This window comes from Petaurus breviceps, unplaced genomic scaffold, assembly GCF_028583685.1.
Source record: "Petaurus breviceps papuanus isolate PSGF00001 unplaced genomic scaffold, PetGlider_PUasm1.0 90760, whole genome shotgun sequence".
Classification (NCBI taxonomy): Eukaryota; Metazoa; Chordata; class Mammalia; order Diprotodontia; family Petauridae; genus Petaurus; species Petaurus breviceps.
Window position 1 is genome coordinate 9,355,130 of NW_027187338.1, and position 26,187 is coordinate 9,381,316.

Sequence of the window (26,187 nt, forward strand, 5' to 3'; positions counted from 1 at the left end):
GACCAGCATGAAGTATAAAATAAAAATTCCAAGCCCAACACTGTATGTAGAATGTCATATGAGTGTGTACATAGAGTACTGACTTTACCAGGAGGGAAATAAAAAAATTTAGACGATAGAATCCCTGACCTCCTAGAATTCAGAGTCTAGGGCAGGAATTGTTAACCTGAGGTCCCTGAACTTGTTTTTGTTTGTTTGCTTTTTAATATTTGCTAATTATATTTCAATAAAATGAATTTCTTTTACACTCCTGTTTGTGCTTAAAATGCCTTATTCTCAGGATAAGTCCCAACTAAAATCTCACCTTATACTGGAAGCCTTTCCCAAACACACTGAGTTCTAGTTCCTCCTTTCCCTTGATTATTTTACTCTATATCCTGTGTGTAGCTTAATTGTACATATGTGTTTGCTTATTGTCTCTCTCATTAGATTGTAAGCTCCTTAAGGGCAGGTACTGTCTTTTGCCTCTTTTTTATATCCCAAAAAGTGCTTTAACACTATAACCGAGAAGAGGTTCATAACCCTCACTAGATTGCCAAAGGGGTCCATGATGCAAAAAAAGAACTGTTGAGCTAGGCCAGTGTTTCTTAAACTGTGGGTTTCGACTCATTATGGGGTTGTGAAAAATTTGACACCAATAAAAGGTTTCTGAATGCACAACAACCAAAAATTAATTAGAAATCAAATGGGTAATGAATTCTAGGTGTTTCTGGCAGGGCTTCTCTATGTTGCATCTCACAACTTAACTGCAGTCTTGGTTCTGAACACAAAGCATGGACACTTTGCCCTCAGACCAGGCAACACCAGCAAATGCTGCCTAACCACCAAAAGGGGTCAGGAGTGGGAAAAAAATTTAAGAAGTCCTACTCTAAAACATACCTAACAAGTAGGTACCCAGCATTAGGATGAAGATTTCCAGTCAAGGAAAACCCTGCTACCTTTGAAAATAGTCTCTTTCATTCTTGGAAAACTCTAATTTTTAGGAAGCTGTTCTTTATGTCTGTGCAAAAATCTATTTCACTATAATCTCCTGCCATTCATGCTAGTTTTGCCCCATGGGACTAAGAAGGACAAATTTAAACTTTTTCCATGTCTTCACCTAAACAAAGAAGGCCGACATCATCTCCAAGTGAAGCATCCCTAATTCCTTCCCAACCCTCATGTGGCATGGTTTTGAAGCCCTTTCCTGTCTTGATTGTCATCCTCTGAATCCTTCCTGGCTTATTTGTTTTCTTAAACGAGCACCCACAACTGAATGTAATATTCCAAATGTGATGTGACCAGGAAAAAAGACAGGGAAACTTCATTCCCTTATTGTGGATGCTCTACTATAGCCCAAGATCTCATCAGCTTTCCTTAAGCTACTATTTTATACTGATGTTTCATATTCAGTTTTCTGTTCCCTAAATTCTCAGATCATTTTCAGATGAATTATTTAGATATACCTTCCCCTCCTGGTTTGTTGTTGTTGTTCAGTCATTTCCAGTCATGCTTGATTCTTTGTGACCCCATTTGGGGTTTTCATGGCAAAGATACTGGAGTGGTTTGCCATTTCCCTCTCCAGCTCACTTTATAAATGTGAAAACTGAGGCAAATGGGGTTAAATGACATGCCCAGGGTCACACAGATAGTAAGTGTCAGAGACCAGATGTGAACTAAGGAAGATGAGTCTTGCTGACTCCATGCCCAGGTGTACATGATTGACTTAAGAAATATCTGGGTGTGGGGCGGCCAGGTAGCACAGCGAGTAAGAGCACCGGCTCTAGTGTTGAGAAGACCTGGAGATCGAATCCTGGGCTCAGACACTTAGTACCCACCCAGAAACACCTGGCCGTGTAACCTTAAGCAAGTTACTTAACCCCAATTGCTTAGGGGCGGCCAGGTGGCTCAGCGAGTAAGAGCACCGGCTCCAGTGTCAGGATGACCTGGATCAAATCCGGGCTCAGATATTCAGCACCACACCCAGAAATAACTGGCTGTGTAACCTTGAACAAGTTACTTAACCCTGATTGCTTACAAAAAATATATATATATCTGGGTGGTTTTTTTGTTTGTTTTTTTTAATGTAAGATCCTTGAAGACAATGGGCTGTTTGGATTTTTTTTTTAAGATAATAGTGTGGGATTTTTAAAAATCATTCTTTGAAAAAAAAAAAAAGATAATGTTCTGAACCCATACAAGACCTTTTTTGGATCCTGACCTTGTCATCAAGTAGATTAAACTCTTTCCCACCTTTGTGTCTCCTTATTTTCTGAGTGTGCCACCTTTGTCTCATCCAAATTATTATATCAGAATATAGGCTTCTTGAGGGCAAGAATAAGTTTTGCCTCTTTTAAATCCCCAGCACACTTAGCCTAGTTACTGGCAAACATAGTGATTGATAAAATACTTGTTGATTGATAGTAAACAGCACTAGATGAGAATGGAACATTCTGATAGAAATTTCCTTCCAAATTGATAACTATCTGTTAATAACTACTTTGGGGAACACTCAGCCCAATCCAGACCCAGCTGCATGTACAGTCATGTAGACTACATTTCCCTGTCCACAAACGCTAGCTGGAGAGCATGATTTCCCCCTCCCCCACCATTTTACAGCTAAAGAAACTGAGACCTAGAGGTCTTCTAGGTAGCAGATACGACTCAAGGAGGCTTCCTTGGCCCATGACATAGACACAGGCACAGATCTATTAGAAGCTTTTCTGATAATGTTTCTTCCTTTGGACCTTGTTTTGAGGTATTGTTTTTCACTTAAGGTAATGTTTTCAATGTGAATTCCTCCCTTCTAATCATTATAACTCCCCTTCCTGGATCCTGTAGTGAAGTCATAAGCCAGTATTTGTGAGATTCCCCCTGTTGCCATGGTGATGAAAATACAGTCATATAATTACCCTTCTAGCTCCCTTTGTCAGCTCTGTGCCAAGGCAAGCAGAGGAACAGCCACCCTGGGTATATTTGTATCTCAGTCATGAAAAAGCAACTGTCAGGTAATGAAACTCAATAGGCAACATGGCAGTCTTTTGTTACCCTTCTGTACTGAATAACCATTAGTCACCCAGGAGTGACCAGAGAGTATCACCAAGCTTCTTTGCTTTTGTATTAGGTTGACATGCTCTGTGCCCAGTGTGGCTGTGAGTTTGACACATTCTAAGAACTTGGTAGTGTTCTGTCATCCCAGGGATGTCCCAGCCCAGCTTACCAGATAGCCAGTCTTCACCTCTCCTCTACCACAGCCTGATTGTCAGCAACTCATGTTATTGTACTCCATTGGCAAAATATCCTTCATTCCTATCTGCCCAGTCTTTTCACTTTCTATTTTTAATCTCACAAGTTCATTTTTAAATCCCTGGAGCCTTGAGACTGCCGTAAAAGTCACAGGACTCCAAAGATGGAAGGTGCCTTAGTAGCATTCTAGTCCAACCTGTAAAACTAGAAAAGACTTCTCTAAAACATATCTAGAAGTAGTAGTCTAGTCTTTGAAAACTTCCATTGCTAGGGAACCTACTCCCTCCAGGCAATCTGGTTTGCATTTGTATAATTCTAATTGTAGGAAGCTTCTCCCTACAGACCAAGCCTAAAACTGCCTCTTTGCACTTTTCCCTTACCTTTTTTTTTTTTTTTTGGCCTTTTGGAGGGCAGTTGGGATTAAGTAACTTGCCCAAGGTTACACGGCTCTTTTTTGTGTGTGGGTGTTAAGTGTCTGAGGCCGGAACTGAACCCGGGTCCTCCTGACTCTGGGCCAGCCACCTAGCTGCCCCTCCCTTTCCTTCTTCTACCCTTCCTTGCTCCTTATTTTGCTCTTTGGAGCCAAGCAGAACAAGACTAATAATCCCTGTCCTCAGGTTCTTAGAGACCACTGTCATATACCTCCCAGGTCTTTTCTTCTCCCACTAGACATCCCCAGGACCTTATTCCCCTCTCATATGGACTCAAGGCCCTTCATCATGCTGTTCCATGCATCTGAATAGTCTTATCTTTTATCAGTGCCCTTCATTAAATGTTGCACTTATAGTAGTGGTGGAAGAAGAAGTAGTAGTAGCAGCAGCAGCTACTAGCACTTAGTAGCACTTTGTATATGTGGCAAGTATCCTGCTGAGCCCTTCACAAATATCATCCCATTGAACCCTGGGAGGTAGGTGCTATTATTATCACCCCCATTTTACAGTTGAAGAAACTGTGACTGACAGAAGTGACTTGTCCAAGGTTACCTCAGGCCTTCTAGCACTTTAGTGGAACATAATACTCCAAATGTAGTCTTGATTAAAGTATACCAGCCAATTGGACAGGCGTGAAGTAAAATTTGAATGTTGTTTTAATTCACATTTCTTTTTTGTGTTATTAATTAGGAAATTTTGATCACTGAAGTCTTTTTTTCTTGAGGACCAGTCCTTAAACCCAAATCACTCCGACTCTCATTCATTGGCCACCCAAGTCCTACCTGGTCATTGTTTGGGCCCTGATTGGCTTAGAGTGAATGTAAATAGCGATTATTTCTGTTTTGACCAGAAACTCTGAGGGTCTTTTCTTCCTTGCTTGATTTCTTTTTTTAACTAGGTACAGAGGCTATTCTCTGCCTCATTTCTTATTAAGCTTCCATCACTGAATGGGCATTGTCTCAGTCAAACAGAGACCTGTTAAAGACCTTAGCTTAAAAAGGCCAAGGTCCCCCAAAGCATCCTGTTGTGCTGATCCATATCTGACCCAGATGTCTCCTGAGGAGAAAGTGAGGCTGGTGACTTTGCACAGCCCTCCCTCCCTTAAATCCAATTCACTTGCAAGTCATGGCATCACCTTCCTGATATCATGGTCCATAACAACAGTGACAAAGACTAATCCAGCTGTGTCCCTCAGACTCTAGTGGCTGCCTGCTGCCTTATCATACTGTGGTGGAATCATTGAATTTTCACTCCACTCCCATATTGCTGCTGTCTAGTCAAGATCTCCATCTTACGTGTACAAAGTTCATTGTTTCAACCTAAGTGTTAGACTCTACATATATCTCTGTTAAATTTCATCCTAATTAGCTTTGGCCCCGTGTTCCAACCTATGAACCCTTCCTTTTGATCCTGACTGTCCTCTGGTGAGTTAGATGTCCCGCTCAGTTCACTCTGTGTCATCTTTAGATTGAACAACCATGCTAGCTACACCTTTATCCAATTCGTTGATGATAGGTTTTTTTCATTCACAATATCAACAAAAGTAAGAATTTTCATGTGCACAATAAAACAAATAGAAGATTGTACATGAAACCTTGAGCTCTATTATTTACAGCCTGCTTTTTAAATGTATAATAAGTCATTGATAAAAAGGTTAAATGGCATAGGTCCAAGTACAAATTCCTGAGTTTCTCTGCTGGAGATCTTTCCAATTAACATTGACCTATTAAGGACTATTCATACAAGATTGTGCCAAACTTTTGTATTCATCCTCTGTTACCTGCTCTAGCTAGTGTATATGTTGAAATGTTATCTTGGTTGACGAATTCCCTGTATTATCCTTGTCTTTTTTTTTTTTTTTAAGATAACTTCCCTTTTTTCTTTATTGGATTTTTCCCTTCCTGTCATCACAATTTCATCAAAAGTTTCTGATTTATCCACATAGTTTCCATAGGATAGATCCTGGTGTGGGCAGCTTTCTGTTTCCCAGCAGCTTTTTACAGCACTGATGTGTATCCCTCACACAGGTCAGAGAATAACGAGAAATAAGAAGACCTGGAGTTTAACCACTGTGCTTACATTCTCATAAGATTGTTATAAGAAAAACACTTTGTAAACATTACACTGTATCATATATAAAATTCTAAGACTTGTTCCTGGGATGCCCTTTCTCTTAAGCATTTCAGGATATTTCTTGAGTATATCTGTGTAGGTGGGGAGTTTATGTGGTGGTAGATTTGAAGTCTGATGACCTAAAATAGAATCTTCGCTCAGCTATTTACTGTAGTTGTGGTATTTTACCACTATGGTAAATAAAATCTCTAAACCTCTTTCCTCACTTGTACAATGAGGGACTTGGACTAGAAGATTTCTAAATTTTCTCTGAATTCTAAATGTTGGAGTCTTATTAGTAGAGGCATCAGTCATTCTCAATTCATGGAAGACAGAATTTGATTTGAACCTTGAAATGTAAGCAGGCTAAAGGAAGAAGGGAAGGCATTCTAAGTAAGAGGAAAAACATGAATGAAGACAGACAAGAAAAATGTTGGGGTTTCTGTTCAGTCATTCATGAACATGGAATGGATGACAACAGGACAAACCAAGATGTATGCCATGTGTATGGTTATTGTTTCCTTGTTTTGGTGGGAGGCATGTCCATTGACCTGATAATTCCTATATATACTATAATGGTCCTTTCCTCTTACAAGGAGCCTTTTTCCTTCTTTGGACTGATATCACAGCCAGGAAAAACCTGAAGCTATTTGGAACTTTAACACCCTGTAAAAGCCTAGGGTTCAGGGTGTTTAAACATTGTTTGCTAACCTAGAAGGCAGTTTAGAAGTTATGGACTTCAGGTTGGAGAGCTTCACCTTAGACAGATGACAAAGTCTTCCTCACTGCTGCCTAAACTATGACAAAAACCTTCCCAAGTCCCACATACAATCAAGACTTCATCCCAGGATCATTTTTCTGTTTCGTAGGTCTGGCATGGCACATCAGTTCAAAATTCTTGAGTGGATCCTTTTACCTCCACATTAAAGTACACATTCAAGACCCCTCCCCTACACCTTGGCACTGCTCTACTTTACCTATCTTCCCATATTTCTATTCTCCAAATACTCTACCCTCTAGCTGAATTGTTCTATTTTCTGTCACCCTTTACACTCCCACACCCAGGCTATTGTGCCTAGCATGGCCTTCCTCCTCCTTACCTATAGAAATCTTTTAGGGGCAGCTAGGTGGCACAGTGAATAGAGCACCAGCCCTGGAGTCAGGAAGACCTGAGTTCAAATCCAGCTTTAGACACTTAACACAAAAAAATAGCCATGTGACCTTGGGCAAGTCACTTAACCCCAATTGCCTTCCAGAAAGAAATCTTTTAAAGGACACCCCAAATTATTCCACTTCTTCCATGAAGCGCTCCCTAACTCTTGTCCCTCCCTTCTAAGATCTCATATGATTTTGTATTTCTAATGAAATTTATCCTGTAATAAATTCAAGGAATGCTTGAAGGCCAACCTTTTGTATCTTACATTGTGGTCTGCACCCCTAGACACTTAAAATTTTGTGGATATATGATGGGGACTGAACCTGTGGTAAAGGAAACATCCTGGTGAGAAAACTCCCTTCTCTGTAACCTAATTAGAGTCTTAGAGTTGCCTAGAATATTGAGCAGTCAATTGACTTGCCCAAGGTCACACAACTACTAAGAGTCCAAGACAGGACTTGAACCCAGTTCTTCCTGGCTTTGGGGTTGTCTCTTTCCACCAAACCATCCTGCCTCTTTTGTTTAATTAATTAATGTTATAGGAACAAAGCTCTGATGCACTGTGTAACTTTACAGTCTGACAGCATCCATCCTTTGAAAATGTCAGCTTGGCTGTAGGAAGAGCAGAAAACCAGATACCCTCTTTCTCCAACCCCCCACTCCCTGCCATTTCATTGCTAGAAACTCTCTCATTTACATAAAGCCATATTTCCTTAATGTATTTTTTTTTTCCCCAAAGGACTAGTCACTTTAATGGGTAAACAAACCCTTTTGGAGGGAATGATAACTAGATATTTGAAGTGATAACCTCAGAGCCATGCTCCTTCCAACCCTAGGGAGCTGTGCTCTGGGAGGTCCTGGTTATGGTTCTTACTTTGGGGACAGTTCTGGTGCAGTAGAGTACTGGGTTTGGAATCAGAAGACATGGGTTTGAATCTTGACCTTGTGCCAAGCCTGTGTGACCTTAAGCAAATCCCTTTTCTTTCTTTTGAACCTTGGTTTCCTCATCTCTAAAATGACCCTCTATGTCTAAATCTTTTGGGTTTTGCTCTCCTTATAACCCATTCTTAATTAGTTATCCATAAATTTATATCAAGTATTCTTAACCATTTTGGGTCATTATATCCCTTTGGAAGTCTGGTGAAGCCTATGGACAGTTTCTCAAAATAATGTTTTTAAATACATTAAGTAAAATATGTGGAGTTGCAAAGGAAATCAATTATATTGAAATACAGTTATTGCAGTTTTTTAAAAATAAGTTCATGGACCTAAGATTAAAAAACTTCTATAAATCCAAAGGAGTTAGGAGAAACACTATCCACTTCCAGAAAACTGATGAGAGTCCAAATACAGATCAAAGCATACTTTTTAAACTTACTTTATTTTTCTTCTTGTTTTTGTTCAATGTTTTCTTTTGCAACATGGCTAATATGGAAATATGTTTTACATGACTGCACAATGTATTATCTATATCATATTGCTTACGTTCTCAAGGATGGGGCAGGGAAGGAAGATAATTTGGAACTCAATTTTTTTTTAAAGTTTAAAAAATTTATTTATGATTAAGAAAAAATAAAAGAAACAAAAAAAGAAACTCTGCTATAACTCTTCTTCCCTTTGCTGATATTTTCAACTTATGTCTTCTGGGAATCCACATGTTTATTGACTTGTTTTAAAAAGTGGACACTGTGTTGGTGCCTGAGACAATGAGAAGAGGAAGCAGAAAAATCTTTTTAAAAATAAGAAGCATAGGGGCGGCCAGGTGGCTCAAAAAGTAAGAGCACCGGCTCCAGTATTGGGATGACCTGGGGATCGAATCCAGGCTCAGATACTTAGCACCACACCCAGAAATAACTGGTGTGTAACCTTGAGCAAGTTACTTAACCCCAATTGCTTAAAAAAAAAAAAAATAAGAAGCTTTGGGGCATAGTGAATAGAGCACTGGCCCTGGAGTTAGAAGGACCTGAGTTGAAATTCAGCCTCTGACACTTGACATTTACTAACTGTGACCTTAGGCAAGTCACTTAATCCCGATTGCCCTGCCTTTCCCCCTCCAAAAAGATTTTTTTACAAAATCTTTAAAAAAAAAATTTTTTTTTTAAAGCAGCTTTGTTTGGAGGTAAATGGAAATGGCACTTGATACCCCATGTACCTCTGGAATGAGCATGAAATCATCCTTTTCTGATTTTGCTTTCAGAACCAGGGCTGCTGCCTTGGATCTTGGAGGTGACCCAGGTTTCTCCAAGGCCATGTAACAGAGCACAGGTTCTGGTTGAGCCTGCCAAGCTGGAAAGGCTCTAAGCACAGTCCAGGCAGCAAGGGCACCTGAAATAGTCCTCAGCAAAATTGAGAGCATGTTATCAGCAGAAGGGTGGCCCCGAAGCCAAGGGTTGCTGTGGCCATGAAATTCATGAAGTAGTAAATTGTTCCTTCTCTTCTATGCAGGACCCTTATTCTTTCTTCAGGGACAGTGAGAAAATAGTGGGGAAGACCTCCAGAGGGTGGTAAAGTCAGTTTTAGACCATCTGCAAACATTCCTGTAACTGTAGGCCTTTTAAACATAGGTTATCTGTCCAAGTAGTTACACTACTGAAGAAATAAAGCATATTCACTCCGTGACAAACCAGGGTCACATTTTGCTTGTTGGTTATAACACCATAGGGTTCTTTGAAGCTGGGGAAAAAAAGTTACATGCAAACCATTTATTGAGGATGGTTTATAGAAATTTTTTGATGGAAAGAAATCAACATAGGCCATATCTAGTCTTCACTTTAAGCAATGTGGTATTGCATGAAGAGCAGGTACTTAGGAGAGCTGGGTTCAGATCCTATCCTCCCCCACCTCCCACCCCTTCATTACTTTACACCTGTGTGGCCTTGAGCTCCTTGATGAGTTTCCTCATCTGTAAAATGAGCCGGTTGGATTCAGTGGCCCATAAGGTCCCTTCCAGCTCTGAATCTATGATCTATAAAACAAAAAGGTTGAACTAGATGATCTCTAAGATCTCTACTTCTGATTCCAAAGACTGGATGAACTCTATAAATGGGGAATGGGGAGGGTGGTTCTGCTTCCTCTCCCTCAAAACCATCATTACCTATTTCCCTGGTGGCCTTTACAAATAGCCAGGGTTCTGGAGAGAATGGGAAAGGAAAAGCTGTTTAGCCACTCTTCCAAGGACAAAGAAAATGGAAAGAAGACTGTAGATTTCAAAAACAGGTAAGGAAGAGTTACCCAAACCTTGGGCTTTCTGTAAAATGGATCACAAGTCAAAGCTAACAGCAGAGAGCACCTGTTGTCTAGTGGAAGTTTCAGGACCTCTTCTTACCAGTCAGTGCAATTAGTTGAGCAGAGAAAATTGGGTAGATGGGTTGGGGCTCGGGGGGCAGTGGGGGGAGGAGGCTACTCAATTCAGACAGATGGCTCCTCAGGTGAGCGCCTTTCCCCTCCCTAGTCTGGAAAAGCCCAGGTGCTCAGCTCTGCACTTGAGCTGAAATGCTAACGGTATTTAAAATCCCTTGGGTCGTCCTCTTTTCCAGCCCAGAGAATAGCCAAAGAACACAGAACCTCATGCTTTCTGTGGGAGGCAGTGTGACATGGTGGAAAGAGCATTAGTCTTCAAGTCAGAAGACGTGACTTAGTAATTCTGTGGTCAGCAATAATTATTTTATTAAATATTCAATGAAACCTTACATCCTTAGATGTATCTATCTAGGCATTTCTTTTAAAATTCTTCATGGAAATAAAGTCAGGATGACTGATACTTAGGGCCAGTCAATTCTCTGTATATCTAGGTGGGAATTTATTTTATTATGTATCAGATGCTGTGGTAGGTGATGGGGATACAAAACAAAAGCAATGTATTCCCTGCCCTCAAGTGACTTACATTCTTCTGGGGAGGCATACAGCCAAGTTCCTGAATAAGTAAATACAAGATGATGCAAAATAAATACAAAGTAATTTCAGAGGAAAAACATTAAAGATTAGAAGAATCAAGCAAAGGCCTTTTTTTTCTTTCTTTTTGGAGGGGGGAAGGTAGGGCAGTTGGGGTTAAATAACTTGCCCAAGATCACACGGCTAGCAAGTGTTAAGTGTCTGAGCACTGTGCCACCTAGCCGCCCCTAAAGTATAGTCAATTTTGTATTTTGTAATGTTGTTATATGCTTATGATTTTCTTCTATTTGTTTATTTATTTTTTGCTTTTTGGAGGGACAGTTAGGGTTAAGTGACTTACCCAAGGTCACACAGCTAGTAGTGTTAGGTGTCTGAGGTTAGATTTGAACTCATATCCTCCTGACTCCAGGGCTGGTGATCTATTCACTGCACCAACTAGCTGCCTCCCCCCACCCCCACCCCCAAAAGCCTCTTCCCTCAAGGTGTTTTTACTTGAGTATAACCTTAAGAGCCAATAAATGAGTAAATAGTCTGAAAAGGTAAATTGGAGATAGATTATGAAAGCCTTAAATGCTAAACAGAGGTGTTTCTACTTTATCTTAGAGGTGATTTGGAGCCCCTGAAGCTTCTTGAGTAGGGGAGTGATAGAGTAAAATCTGTTTTAGAAGTATCTCTTTGGCAGTTGTAAGATGGATGAATTGGGACAAGACAGGGACTAGATTCTGGAAGACCAGTTTGGAGCCTGTTCTAGTAGTCACTGTAAGAGGTGATGAGGGCCTGGTCTGGGGGTTAGAATGAGGACCTAGATGGAAAATGGAGATGTATTTATCCTGGAGATGACTGAAGGAAAGCTGGTGACTACCTTCAGGTGTTTCAGGGGATGTCTTGTAGACAACAGGGCAGTAGAGTTTTTAAAGCAAGTCAGATTTAGACTTGATCTAAGGAAAGGCTTCCCAAAATCTTACCTGAAATTAGAATGGGCTGCCTTAGAAAGCTTTTGCCTGAGATGCCCAAATGAGGTGACACTTGTAGAATGCTCAGCACAGTACCTAGAGCTTAAGTGTCCTTCCCTTCTGTTTCAGTAAAGGTTTTCAAACAAAGATGGGTAACCACTGCAATGTTGTGGAGTACTGGAATGGGCCTCTTACCTCCAGCTTACATAGGCATGTTTGTTTGCATTTTGTCTCCCCTATTAGAGTGTGGATTCTTTGAATGATTTTCATTTGGTGCACTTTAGCTTATTATGGTTCAGGTGTTGGGGGTACATTGTGCTTATTTAGCACAACATTGCATGTAGTAAGTACTTAATAAGTGCTTGTTGACTTGGAGTTCTTTAGCTGAAGCCCACAGAATTTAAGTGACTTGTCCAAGGTATATTGATGAACCTAGATAACTCTTGCCATCCTTTCTGATTCTCCAGTTGTATGATTCTGTGATGGTTTATGCCTGAAATATACTTTATTTGCACTTCAGGGAAGCCCTCCTTCCTTGTTCATTCCTTCCTCTTAGCTATAATCAGTGAGTCAGTAGGCATTTATTAAGCACCTACTATGTGCAAGGCACTGTTAGACTCAGGAGCTAGAGAGATAAAAGAGAAATATCCCCAGTCCTCAGGATCTGACTTTCTAGAAGTATAGACAAGGTTACTGGGGAGGGGGAGATGCTTGGAGACACACTAGCATCTGCACTTATCAGGTACAGCTTCGTGTACAAGGTGGCATTTGAGGTGATCCTTGAAGGGAACTAGAGATCTCAAGATAGAGAGATGAGGAGGAACAGAATGAGCTTCCTGAAGGAATAAACATGAGCCCGGCCTTGAAGGAATCACAGAACCACACACACTCAGAAGGGGTAGCAGAGGCCATCTAGGTCAGTTTGTACCTAACAACATATCATGTGATCTGCTCTAGGCCTCCCAAGTCTTCATACATAAAAGACATGGTAAGGTCAGTTTGGCTGAACTATAGAACGTGTAGAAGAGAGGAAGGTGCAATGCTGGGAAGGTAGAATGAGGACAGGTTGTGAAGACCTTTAAATGCTCAACAGAAAAATTTGTATTTGATTCTACAAGTAATAAGGACCCACTAGAGTTTATTAGACAGGAGGATGACATGGTCATAGCTGTGCGTTAGGCAGCTCTATGGAGGGGAAAGGTTGGAATGAGGGGGGAAATGTAGGGAATAGTCATTCAGATGAGGGTTGTAGTAGTGTGAGTAGAGAAAGGGAAATGGATGTGAGAGAGGTTGCAGAGAAAGAAACAGTAAGATTGGCACCTGATTGGATATATGGGGTAAATGAGAATAAGGAGTCAAGTTTGATGCCAGCATTGTGAATCAGAGTAACAAGGAATGGTAGTTTCCCTAGGAAATAGGGAAGTGTGGAAGAAGATTGAATTACTATATAGATAAGATACTTAATTATAGGAATGATACAAGACTGAGAAGGATAGTTAACCTATTAGATGACAAAATCAGGAGCCAAAGGGGACTTGACAGGCCCAAACTTTGAGCTGACTATATTAAAGATGAACTAGAATAGGAAGAGATGTGAAGTCTTATCCTTGTTCAGAAACAGAACTGCATAATTATAAAATGGGACAGACATTGCTAGACAGTTTGTCTGTAAAAAGTCTGGAGCTGAGTTCAGCCTAACTGTTCATACTGAGAAAACCAAGTGCACGAATAATTTAGAATATGATGTGTAGTTGGATAAGCAGCCAGCTAAAGAGTTAGTGCATCAGTACATATATCTTGGACAGATGCTGCAGACAGTGAGCTCAGTCAAGAACTGAAGAGGATGGAAACCAGCCTGAAATTGCTTTTGTTCAATGCTTTTATTACCACTTTTTCCCCTTCCCACAATTTGTCCCTGAATCAAAAGCCCATCTTTTCTGATAACAGTATTTTTCCAGTGATGCCTTCTATCGAGTTGTGGAATACCTCAGCCTAGGATTAGAAGTTACAAGCTGCCCAAAGGCCTGCCCAAGGTACACAGTGGGCATGAATAGGTCGTAACATGTTGCCAAATAAAAATTGCCCAAAAGAAATAATGTTTATCAGAGCAGTGTACAGCTAGCAAAGGGAGTCCATAACCAGTAAATATATTCCATTGGTAATCTAGGCTTTGGGCGCATCTGGTAGGCTTTCTGTGAAAGAATCACAGGAAGTTATGAATAAGAGTTGTATACACTGAAATGGTATGGATAGATTGTGATCTACATCTTCAGAGGGAGTTCCAGCATTGAGATCACTATTCCATTGAGTTGTAGAGGGCTAGAGAAGTGCTAATTGAAGGAAAATTTCTAATCAGACTCCATCTAGAGTATTTTGTTCTGTAAAAGTGCCACCTTTTAGGAAGGATGTTAATAAACCAGAGAGCTTCCAAAGCTGTCAACCAGGATGGCAAGCGACTCTGACCATACCATACAAATACTAGTTTAAAGTCTGTCCTATGAAAGAGAAACCAGACTTGTATCACTTGGTCCCAGAAGGCAAAATTAGATAGCATTTGCAAAGAAGCAAATGTAAGCTGGTCATATGGAAAATCAGTATTGTTAAAATGGAATTCAGAAGACAGTGGGTCTACCCACATTGGAGGCCTTCACACAGAGGTTAGACATGTACTGTTGAGTATGTTAAAATGGAGACATTTTTTAGGACCAAATTGGCCTAAGATAATGCAAGGTTATCTTCTTTTTCCACCTATGATCTTCTATGATTTGAAGGACAATTGCTGATATATGGCGACTGAAAAAATATAAAGAGCTCAGTTCACCTTTTCTGGCTTAAAATATCAACTCTGTATTTTATTTCTGAAGAGAGGCCATGACATGGACAAGAACCAGAGAAAGTACTTTCTCAGGATCATTCATTCTACAGAATCCAATGTCAACAAAACATTGTTTCTGTTAACCACCTGGTACATAAAGAAAAACTTTTTTTTTTACATAGAATGCCTTTCCATAGAAAAGTATCATAATTTAATGGGAAAAACACTTAATCTTGTATCTGAGGGCCTGCCAGTTATTGTATGTGAGATATGCAGATTGAAATACTTAAGTGTCCTACCACACAGGGTTATTGTAAGGATTAAAGAAAGAAGAGCTAGTGTTGTATCAGCCTTAAAACACTCTATAAATGTCAGCCATTGTCATTATTTCTGAATGTAGGAAAAAGATTTTACTTGTCTGTTTGATTTGCAAATTCTCCAAGTATGAGTTTTCGTGTAAGATTACTACTACCATCATTGCTCCTCTTCAAACTTCAAAAAGCAAGATCCACAGGGGCGGCTGGGTGGCGCAGTGAATAGAGCACTGGCCCTGGAGTCAGGAGGACCTGAGTTCAAATCTAGCCTCCAACACTTAACACACACACACACAGTAGCCATGTGACCTTGGGCAAGTCACTTAACCCCAGTTGCCCTCCAAAAGGCAAAAAAAAAAAAAGCAAGACCCATACCCATTGGGAGCAGGCTGGGGGTATTCTAGACTGTGTTCACTTTGGGGGATGGAGAGAACCAGGTGAGTCTGTCTCCTCTTATAGATGATGGCTGCCATTCTTTCATTTCTCTAGAAACCATGGCGAGCCCAGGGAAGGACAATTACCGGATGAAGAGCTATAAGAACAAAGCACTGAACCCAGAAGAAATGAGAAGGCGGCGAGAGGAAGAGGGAATCCAGCTCCGTAAGCAGAAACGAGAGCAACAGGTAAGGGTGGAACCTGTCACAACCCTTCTACAAAAGTGGAGAAAACAGTGGGGAAGGATGTGCTGCGATCCTGTGTTAAAAGGGACTGGCATGGGACATTGTGAAGTGAGGCAAGAACTTTTGTGTTGGCTCCATCTCTAATCATGCTTTTTCCCATCTCCCTGCAAAGCAGCCTGTTGGTGGATGGAAGGAAGAAAGATACCTGCCAGATTAGTCTACTCCTTGAGCTCTCTGAACAAGCCACGTGCTCACCTTCCTCTCTCTTTTTTTCATACCAACCCCCAACTTGCACCACCTTCCCTGCCTTGAGTCTTCTCTGGTTGTCTGTTTGTTAACTGCCCTTTAAAATTCAGCACTAGTCCTACCTCATAATGAAACTTTACTTAACCCTCATGGCTCCAAGTAATTTCTTTGCCCTCAGAGCTCATCTAGAACTTAATGTCAAAAACATAGCACATACATTATTTTCATGTATTTGCCTCCTCAAATAGTCTATAAACTCAAGGGCTGTGGCCATGTCTTACATATCCTGTGTCTCTCTAAAACACCCCCTCCTATGGCTCCCTCTCCTGTTGTCAGTTTCTTCCATGCAGATATTTATTCATAAGATTGAAAACAAAATGACATTTAAACTCTTATTCATCATCCCCACCAGCTCTCGTAACTCCCAGATCTCTCCTTTCTGATGCTGTAGGCAGTGCTGGTAATTCTGATTTCAGTTGGTTTCATCATCTTAGGGTTTCCCCACCAAATGAGCTTCTTCTTGACTCTTGGTGTGAGTTTGGAAATTAAGTTATATGCTCCTACACTTATCAGTCCGTCTAAATTGGTTCATCTTCTGGACAGACTCTCTATCATTGACTAGATATAGACAGATATCAAAAGGGGAACAGCTAGTCTGATTTAGCCTTGGATATTATATATGAGTCTGCTAATAAACAGATACACTTACTGTTGACCTTTTAAACTTTTACTTTCAGCTTTTTAAACGAAGAAATGTAGAACTAATCAGTGAAGACGCCGCCATGTTTGACACACTACTCATGGACTCCTATGTCAGTTCTACTACTGGGGTAAGGCCTGAATGTACAATATTAGGGGTTTCTTAAGGTTGGGTATATCATATTGGTTCCTGTTAACTCCCATATTTACACTGGGAGAGATGATTTTTTGTTGTCACCATTGTCTTTAAAAAAGCATCATCTTAGGCCAGTTGTCATCCTAATAGTCCTTACAGACCAGGCACCAAGGGAAGTCATTTGAAAAGTAGTCATGACTGTTCTCCATACCAGAATCCTCAGAAGTGAGAACAGAGTTCTGAGCATCCCAGATTTTTTTTCCTCATTAAGCTGTGCGGCAGCAGTAGATGAGATAGAGCTTAGAGGAATTTTCTTTATTGAGTGATCTTTATATCCTGTAAATTTCTCTATGAAGGGAGTAGATAGAGTAGAAGGAGTACTGGGTTTGGCTTGAAGGGACTGGGGTGTGTTCTGCTACTTAGAGCTGGTTTGACATTGGCAAAGACTTGATTTTCTGTTCTTTATAATGAGAGAGTTGGACTAAATGCTTTGGAATATCACTTAACATGAAATCCTATAACAGTATTTTTATTTGCATTTTCATACTACCCCTAAGAGCCTTTCCATAGTAACTGCTCTGGGAATGAGCCCAAGGGGGCTCTGGGGACTTGGAAGCTAGATTTTCTGGTTACTCATCAAGTCCCAGCTCTATCCTTTCCCTTTAGGACAGAGTGATCACAAGAGAGATGGTGGAGATGCTCTTTTCTGAAGACTCTGACCTGCAGTTAGCAACCACCCAGAAATTCCGCAAGCTGCTCTCAAAGGGTAAGATGCTCTGGAAGAAGACTCAGGAAGAAAATAGGGGCACAGTTTAACGAACGAGAGATTAGCATGGAAAAGAGAAGCCAGGTGGCCATCTCTAAACCCCTCGAATACTGGAAGGGCAAGCGAGGAGGATGGCTCCAGCAGGGAGATTACAGCTCAGTAGTCATCAGAGTTTCCCTTCACCTACCTCAGGAGGCTCTCCCTGCACACCTTTAGCCACAGGCTGAATGCCCACTAGTTTAGAGGGCATCCTCATGCAGGTCTGGTTTGTACTGGGCATTTTCTGAAGCTCCTCTCTAGCTCTGAGCTTTTAGCGGTCTGTGAAATTCCATCCTCCTCCAAGATTCCTCTCTGGGCCTGTTACATTCCATTAAGTTCTGCTGCTTCCAGAAGTTTTTCTGAGCCTTGAGAACAGAGTAGTCACAAAGAAAAGAATGCTAAAAGAATACCTTCCTTTCTGAATAATGGTAGTCAACATTTCTCTGTGGCATTCCCTATGAAGGTAGAGGTAGCCAAGTAATATCCCCGATGGCTCTCACAGATGGAAAGGGGAGAGGGATTTGGTCATGCAGTGTATAAGTGCTTGTGAGTCCTTGATATTCCTTATTCACTTTAGTCACCTTCCCCTGACTTTACCCACATTAGAACTTTTTTGGTGACCTGCTCACATAAAACTCCTTAGTGGTGACTGACTATTTAGAGCCCAGGCATTTTACCTATGAAGAGACTCGAAATTTTGTTTCAGGCTCACATATGTGTGTTAACTTGAGAAAAGGACACCTGAAGTGTTACCATTATCACCATATGGAATGGAGGTGTCAGCCAGGGAGGGGGTGTGGTCCAGACCTCTCTTCATCTTTGGCCTTTCTCCACAGAGCCAAATCCTCCCATAGATGAGGTGATTAATACCCCTGGAGTAGTGGACAGGTTTGTGGAATTTCTGAAGAGGAGCGAGAACTGCACATTACAGGTGACTAAGGGGAGGTCTTGGGTACAGAGACCCTGCTGCAGGGTTGTTGTCTGCCTCAAGTGCTGTGTTATGCTTTGGATGGTGGGCGGGGGGAGCGAGAGGGTGTGACAGGGCTTTCCCCCACACCCCTCAGGCAGCTGGCAAGAAATGGGATCTGCCCCCTCGCCCTCAAGACCACCTGAAACCAGGCAGCCTCGAGTGGGAGGCAGCGTGGTGTCATGGAAAGAGCACCGGACTGGGAGTCAGGAGACCTGGGTTCGAGTCCTGTAAAATGAGGAGGTTGGGCTGAATGATCTCTAAGGTCCCTTTCAGCGCTAACATTCTGTGATTCCCCAGCCTGACCTCTAGGGAGGGTCCTACTGCATGTCTGGCTTGGGGCTCCTTTGAAGGAAGCAGACGGTTTCTATCAGTTCTTGATCACCAACCTCTGGGTTCTGTTCCACATAAGGGGGGAGGGATCCTCCTGAACCATGGGATGCATTTAATGGGCACACCCTGTCCCACACTTTGGCAGTTCCAGTCTCCCTAACACAGACACCAGTAATCCATTTCCCACTGCACCTCTTTCAGTTTGAAGCTGCCTGGGCCCTGACTAACATTGCCTCAGGAACCTCACAACAAACTAAGATTGTCATTGAAGCTGGAGCTGTCCCTATCTTCATAGAGTTACTTAACTCTGACTTTGAGGATGTACAAGAGCAGGTAATGAGCTGGTTGGGGGTGAGTGGTAGGGCAGAGTCCAGTGACAAGACAGTCTCCCTCCCATAGTTTCCAACTGAGGCTGTGACCAGATATTTGGTCACTCCTAATTGTATAGGTCTTGTTCAAGGGACTCTAAAGATGCTGCTACCAGACCAGTCTCCCCCTCATTTGAGTGAGATCTGGACTGTCTTTGGAGTTACTGAGGTTTAGAGAAAGTGGTGGGGGAAGTAACTGGGCCTGAGAGCTAAGCCATATGGAACTTACTGTGGCCCTGTGAGCTGCGCTTAAATGCCTGTTTACATGGACATTGTGGTGTCCATGGGTTTGATTCCTGGGTTTGAATTGTAACTCTACTTAATGCCTGTATGACCTAGAGCAAATCATTCCTCCTTCTGGATTATGAGTCCTTATCCTGAGCCATACAGTGAATCCAAGGGAGACCAGATGACCCAAATGTTCTCTGTAGCCAGTCAAGCTGTGTTGTTAAGAATGTCATTTTATTCCTTTCAGGCAGTCTGGGCCCTGGGAAACATAGCTGGTGACAGCTCTGTGTGCAGAGATTATGTCCTGAACTGTGCCATCCTCCCACCTTTGTTGATGTGAGTAACTGCTGACTCCTCAACCCAGGGCATCCCTGGACCTGTTGAGTAGTGGGCAGCTGGGTGGCCTCTGGGTCATAGGATGGAAGAGAACACTGTGCAGGCAAATGCTTCTGGATGTGGGTAATTCTAAGAGGCTGCATGGTGTGGTGGGAAAAGAAAGATTTGAAATACAAGGACCTTTTCTCAAGTCACAGCTCCCATACTCACTTCCTGGATGATGCAGAATAGATCACTTCACTTTCTTGGTTCTCCATTTCTTGATGGGTAGAATGAGGGTGTTGAACCAGATGGCTTTTCCGGTCCAGCTTGGGCATTCTGTAATTCTTGGAAATTGTCATTATGGTTGCCAGAGTTAGTCCGCTTTTAGACTAAACTATGTTTTTAGACTAACAGGGGGATGTTTATCCTTATTATGCAAAGCACCACCTTCCATGAGTGTGATCTTAATCACATCCCTTTATCTAATAGGATTCTGAACTTGGGTAAGAAGTTCTAGCAAGCCTCACGGGGCCCTTTCTTTCTTGTGGTTTCAGAAACCATCATTTTGTGCATATGCCCTAGGACCAAAATGCTCCCTATAATGAACTATTCCACTCAGCTGAAAAGACCTTGAAAACAAGCCCAGGGACCAATTCTATTTACCATCTAAGGATTGGCTTAGCAAAGAGCAGAAAGGCTTAGAAGGTTGACTACCAAGGAACATTTTTTGGCCATAGCATTTCATGAGGCCCTCTGCTAAAGCATGAAGGAGCTATGATTTGGAGAAAGCTGTGATACAGTGGAAAGAACATGATTTCTGGAGTCAGAGAACCTGGGTTCAAATACCATCTGTAAGGTTTACTGCCTGAGGGACCCTGGGCAGGCCACATCACCTTCCTCATTTTCCTTAGATGTAAAATGAAAGGTTTGGACTAGATGATCTCTTGAGGTCCCTTGGACTCTAAATATCCTATGATCATTCTTTGAGCATCCATGATATAACAGCTCTCCAAAGTCAGCAGCATACAATTCCTTATGTAGGCAAACAGTAAATGACTAGGCACATCTGAACCACCTCATAAAGTGAGAATGTGGAGCTGTTACCCCCAAGTTCTCTTGAACACCAAGCTTTTGTAGCCTCCCTTGTCAGGTATAAGGTGGCAGTGCCACTCAGCTCAACTTCCTAACCCGCTTAGAGCTTTGGTCATGCTGAGTTTGTGGGAGAAAATCCCCAGAGTCTCCTCCAGGCTTTGTACCCAGGCCTAAGCACCCCAGGCTTGACTCCTTAACGTGCATTTCCCCCAGACTCCTCACCAAATCCACACGTGTGACGATGACTCGAAATGCTGTCTGGGCCCTGTCAAACCTGTGCCGAGGAAAGAACCCACCCCCCGAGTTTGAGAAGGTGAGCCCTGTTGTGCATCTGCTCTCCCTCTGACTCCCTAAGCAGAGCCAGAGTGGTGGTAGTTTTCTGTGCAGAGGAGGCTTTTCCTTGGCTACTGTATTGTATGGTCAGCCTTGTTCAGTAGGTTTTGGGGGGAGTTCCCAGAAAGTCCTAATCCCAGAAAAGGGGCTTAGCATGGTGGCATAGAAGTGGAAAGAACACTAGTGTTAGTCAGAATGAATTGTGGAAAATCCTGGCTCTGTGAGCTCTTGGCTGTATAACTCTGGGCAGGTCACCTCACTTTCCTGAACCAGTTTCCCTTTTCTCATCTGGCAAGTGGGGAAAAGAGAAGAATCCTGTCAGTTACAAGGTTGCACAGGAAGCATATGAGAAGCCATGAAGGGCCCGTCAGGGGGTCAGTCTGCTCCTGAGAGATGGCTTGGGGTTAAGCTCTGGTCAGAGAGCAGAACAGATATTTGCCAGGAATGCTTCGTGGACTTAGGCCCCTCCTGCTTCACCACCCAGTCTGAGCTGCTCTCCCTGTGCCTTTGCAGGTGTCTCCCTGTTTGCCTGTGCTGTCCCGCCTGCTGTTCAGCAGTGACTCAGACTTGTTGGCAGATGCATGCTGGGCCCTCTCTTATCTGTCGGACGGTCCCAATGAGAAGATTCAAGCTGTCATAGACTCTGGGGTCTGTCGGAGACTGGTGGAACTCTTAATGTGAGTGCCAGATAGCCAACCTGACTCTCACCAAAGAGACGTCATTCGTTAGATTCCCCTGAATTGGTGTGTGGCATGCAGGACACCTCTCCCAAACTACTTGTAACTTCAGATTGGTTATGAATGGATGGAGCTTCTTTTTTTTTTATATTTCATTTCTTTTTTTAGTTTACATCATTCATTTCCACAAGATTTTGAGTTACAAATTTTCTCCCCATTTTTCCCCTACCCACCACCCCAAAACAGCAATCCCACTGAATATCCCCTCCCCGAATCTGCTCTGTCCTATATCTTCCCCCATCCCCCCTCCGACTTTCTAGTAGGGTATGGTGGATCTCTATATCTTGTGCCTGTATATCTTATTTCCCAGTTGCATGTAAAATAATAATGATAATAATATATGTTTTTTAAACATTTGATTTTAAACCTTTGAATTCCAGATTATTTCCCTACCTCCTCTGTCACCCACCCTTACTGGGAAGATAAGCAATTCAATATATGTTGTACATGTGTAGCCATGCAAAACATTTCCATAGTGTATATATTATGAAAGACTGACTATATTTCCCTCCATTCTATCCCACCCCCCACTAGTTCTGTTCTCTGCTTTGATCCTGTCCCTTTTCAAAAGTGGGTGCTTCCAACTTCCCTCCCCACCAGCCTGCCCTCCTTTCCATCATCCCCCCTCTCATCCCTTTCCTCCCTACTCTCCTAAAGGGTGAAATACCCTATTTAGTGTGTGTGTCATTCCCTCCCTAAGCTAAATTCAATGAGAATAACGTTGACCCATTCCCTTTTGCCTTCCTGTTCTTCCCCTCCAGTTTTCCCTTCCTCTTTTATATGAGATAATTTATCCCATTCTATATCTCCCCATCTCCTCTCATTATATTCCTCTCTTACCTCTTAATTTCCCCTTTTTAGTATCATCCTTTCCTATTAAATTGGTTCTGTGCCCTCTGTCTATGTATACCTGTACACATATATACATGCACTCACATATGTATTCATATGCCCATATATCTTCCTATATAGACATGTGTGTGTACATATATACAAATGTATGTATACATATATATATATATATACATTTCTATTCCCTTCAACTATTCTCATACTGAGAAAAGTTTTATAAGTTACAATTATCGTTTTTCCATGTAGGAATGTAAGTAGTTCAACTTTTGATAAGTTCCTTATGATTTCTTTTCCCTGTTTACCTTCTCATGCTTCTCTTGCTTCTTGTATCTTAATGTCAGATTTTCTATTCAACACTGGTTTTTTTTTTTCATCAAGAATGCTTGAAAGTCCTCTATTCCATTGAATGACAGTATTTTCCCCTGATACTCAGTTTTGCTAGGTAGGTGATTCTTGGTTTTAATCCCAGCCCCTTTGCCCTCCAAAATATCATATCCCTTCGATCCCTCGGTGTAGAAGCTGCCAGATCCTGGGTTATCCTGATTGTGTTTCCACATTATTCAAATTGTTTCTTCTTGGCTGCTTGTAATACTTTCTCCTTGATCTGGGAACTCTGGAACCTGGCTATAATATTCCTAGGAATTTTCTTTTTGGAATCTTTTTCAGGAGGTGATCAGTGGATTCTTTCAACCTCTATTTTGCCCTCTGGTTATGGATGGAGCTTCTTATCTGCATGGCTCTGGAAAATCTTCCCAGCCAATTTCTTTGGTGGAAAGAATACTGATCTTGAGATCACCAGGCTCAGTCCCAGTCCTGGCACTGTTGCTTTCAAACTCTTTGACTTCGGGCAGATTACTGAAGCTCTGAGTCTAAATTTTGCCTTCTGTTAAATGGGGGTATTAACATTTGTTCTGCTTTCTACAAGGTGCTAGTAGTTTTATCATTGGTGGTATTACTGGAGGAGCAGAGTATTTAACCTGAGAAGAAAATTTTTAAGTTCCTACTATGTGCCAGGTCCTGTTCAGAGTGCTGGGGATGCCAAGACAGAAATGAATCAGTCCTTACTCTCAAGTTTACCATAATAAAATAAATGTCAGGCATTTTAGGGAGCAAAGGAGGGAGGACACTCACTGTTGGCATCAGACCAGGCTTCGTGTCAGGGCCTATGCTTGAGTTGAGATTCTAGAAGGAGATGGGGCATGAGGGCCTAAAAAGCACAGAGCTACAAGAAGATATCCTCAACCTGCCCTGCCCCTTTGTGGAGGTGGGAGGCCCTCAGATGTCAACATTGCATGGATTTGAAGACTTTTTTTTTTTTTTAAAGCAATTGGGGTTAAGTAACTTGCTCAAGGTTACATGGCCAGTTATTTCTGGGTATGGTGCTGAGTATCTGAGCCTGGATTTGATCCAGGTCATCCCAACACTGGAGCCGGTGCTCTTGCTCACTGAGCCACCTGGCTGCCCCTAAGCAATTGGAGTTAAGTAACTTGCTCAAGGCTACACGGCCAGGTGTTTCTGGTGGGTGTTAAGTGTCTGAGCCCGAGATTCGATCTCCAGGTTGTCCTGACACTGGAGCCGGTGCTCTTCCTTGCTGTGCTACCTAGCCGTCCCTTGAAGACTTTTTCAATGTTTGGTTCAGTTATGCTGATTTTTTTTCCTTCTCTAAAAAAATACTATTTGTTATGAGATAGGGAGAATACTTGGGATAACTATGATGATATAAGAAACAGAAAATATCAATAAAAACTTAATTAAAAAAAAAAAAGGAAAGGAAAGGCCCAGAGAGGAATGTGAGAAACAGCCAGAAGGCCTGTTAAGTTAGAAAGGGAAAAAAAGAAATAAGATGCGGGATGTCCCCATGGTGAGGTTTTAAACTCTAATACCTGCCCTAAGACTTTTGGGACACCCTATATAATTCGGGCAGGGTTGGATAGCCTTTTAAAGCCTGTGCTTTAGATGGGCATGTGCATTTATTCTAGAGGCAGCTAGAGCCATAGGGATTGGAGTGACATGGTTAGACCCATACTTCAGGAAAATCACTCTGGAAGTGTCATTAGAGGATAAATGGGAGAGGGGAGAGGCTCAAGGCTTGGAAATCATGTGGGAGCTTTTGAAATAGCCCAGAAGAGATGAAGAAGACCTAAGCTAAGTAATGAGAAGAGGATAGATCTGAGGAAAACTGTGGAGGTAAAAATGGCAAGATTTGGCTACTCATTAGATACAGGGGATAAGTGAGAGCAAGCAGCCATGCAGGACATAAGGGTTGCCTACCTGGAAAAGTGAAAGAAAACTTAGGGGTTTTTGATCACTGTCTTTAAGTGTCTGAGGAAAGCAAAAAAAAAAATTAGTAAATGAGATAATCCCTAGAAAGCATTTAACCAGCTATAAAGAATGTAAGTGCTGCCTATTCTCCATTATTAAATGGGTCAAATGATGGCTACAATTGCAGACAAGACAGATTTCGTTTCAGTTTGAGGTTAGAGGTATCCGGAAGGGAGCTTTCCTTTCTGAATGGGGTAGTGAGGTCCCTGTTACTGGAGATAGAACAGCAGCCTGTGGTCTCACAGGAATGTTGTAGGTGGGATTTGTTGTCAACTGCAAGGTGGACTCATTGACCTATGAAGTTGACTTAATTTAGTGGAAAGCTCTTTAGATTTAGAGTCAGGACCAGGATTCCAATCCCAGCTCTTTACCTCTGAAGTGTTGATCAAGTAATTTAACCTTTGTAGACTTCAGTTTCCTCATCTCTGAAATAAGATGGTTAGGTTATTTAGAAGGCCTTTTTTTCTCTAGTCTATATTCTCTGTTTTGGGGGGTTTTTTCCTACTACCTCTTAAAGACAAAAAAGCTGTTCATTAGGTCTTTATCCTAGACTAATATATTCTCTTTGGGGCTTTGCCCTTTCTCTGTAGGCACAATGATTACAAAGTGGCCTCCCCTGCCCTTCGAGCTGTAGGCAACATTGTCACTGGTGACGACATCCAGACCCAGGTAAGGAGTAAAAGCCTATGCCCCACCCCTTGGGAAGTAGACTTTACAAAGGCAGGGCCTGGCAGATAAGAACAGGGATTTCTTTGTGTCCTGTGGCACTGTGACTATTAGAGTGACAGATGCAAATTGCCCACACTAACTCTGTACTCTTCTTCAGGTGATTCTCAACTGCGCAGCGCTACCTTGCCTGCTCCACTTACTAAGTAGTCCCAAGGAGTCCATACGGAAAGAAGCTTGCTGGACAATTTCAAACATCACAGCTGGAAACAGGGCCCAGATACAGGTAGAGAAGACAAAAAGATTCTTGTTCAAGTATGGAGACTAGATAGCCTCAAGCCCCTTATAAGCTTTTGGTTCTGTGGGAAGTCCAAGAAGAAGAGCCTTCAGCTGTTTACTTCCAAAGGGCAGAATTTCATCCTTACTCTTAGAATTGAGGTTCAGCCTAGTGGTCCCTAAGAAGTAAGCCAGGTAGTCTGCTCCTCCTCCTTTTCTGTGTGAGAGTTCATAATTGAGAATCTGCAGGGATGCAGGCCTCCTGATTGGCGGGGTCTATTCTCTCTTCTAT

General features: G+C 42.0%; 1 protein-coding gene across 2 annotated transcripts in view; it reads left to right on the forward strand.

The window, feature by feature from the left end:
* The window catches only part of KPNA6 (karyopherin subunit alpha 6), a 387,231-nt gene that overhangs the window by 352,958 nt on the left and 8,086 nt on the right, over nucleotides 1–26,187 (forward strand). For both annotated transcript variants that reach the window (XM_069068056.1, XM_069068055.1), the window contains 10 exons: nucleotides 15,387–15,520; nucleotides 16,501–16,593; nucleotides 17,265–17,364; nucleotides 18,240–18,334; nucleotides 18,905–19,036; nucleotides 19,547–19,635; nucleotides 20,923–21,022; nucleotides 21,556–21,719; nucleotides 25,544–25,622; nucleotides 25,780–25,905. In XM_069068056.1, the coding sequence (XP_068924157.1) occupies nucleotides 15,387–15,520; nucleotides 16,501–16,593; nucleotides 17,265–17,364; nucleotides 18,240–18,334; nucleotides 18,905–19,036; nucleotides 19,547–19,635; nucleotides 20,923–21,022; nucleotides 21,556–21,719; nucleotides 25,544–25,622; nucleotides 25,780–25,905 (1,112 nt within the window). The remainder of the gene's footprint in view (nucleotides 1–15,386; nucleotides 15,521–16,500; nucleotides 16,594–17,264; nucleotides 17,365–18,239; nucleotides 18,335–18,904; nucleotides 19,037–19,546; nucleotides 19,636–20,922; nucleotides 21,023–21,555; nucleotides 21,720–25,543; nucleotides 25,623–25,779; nucleotides 25,906–26,187) is intronic.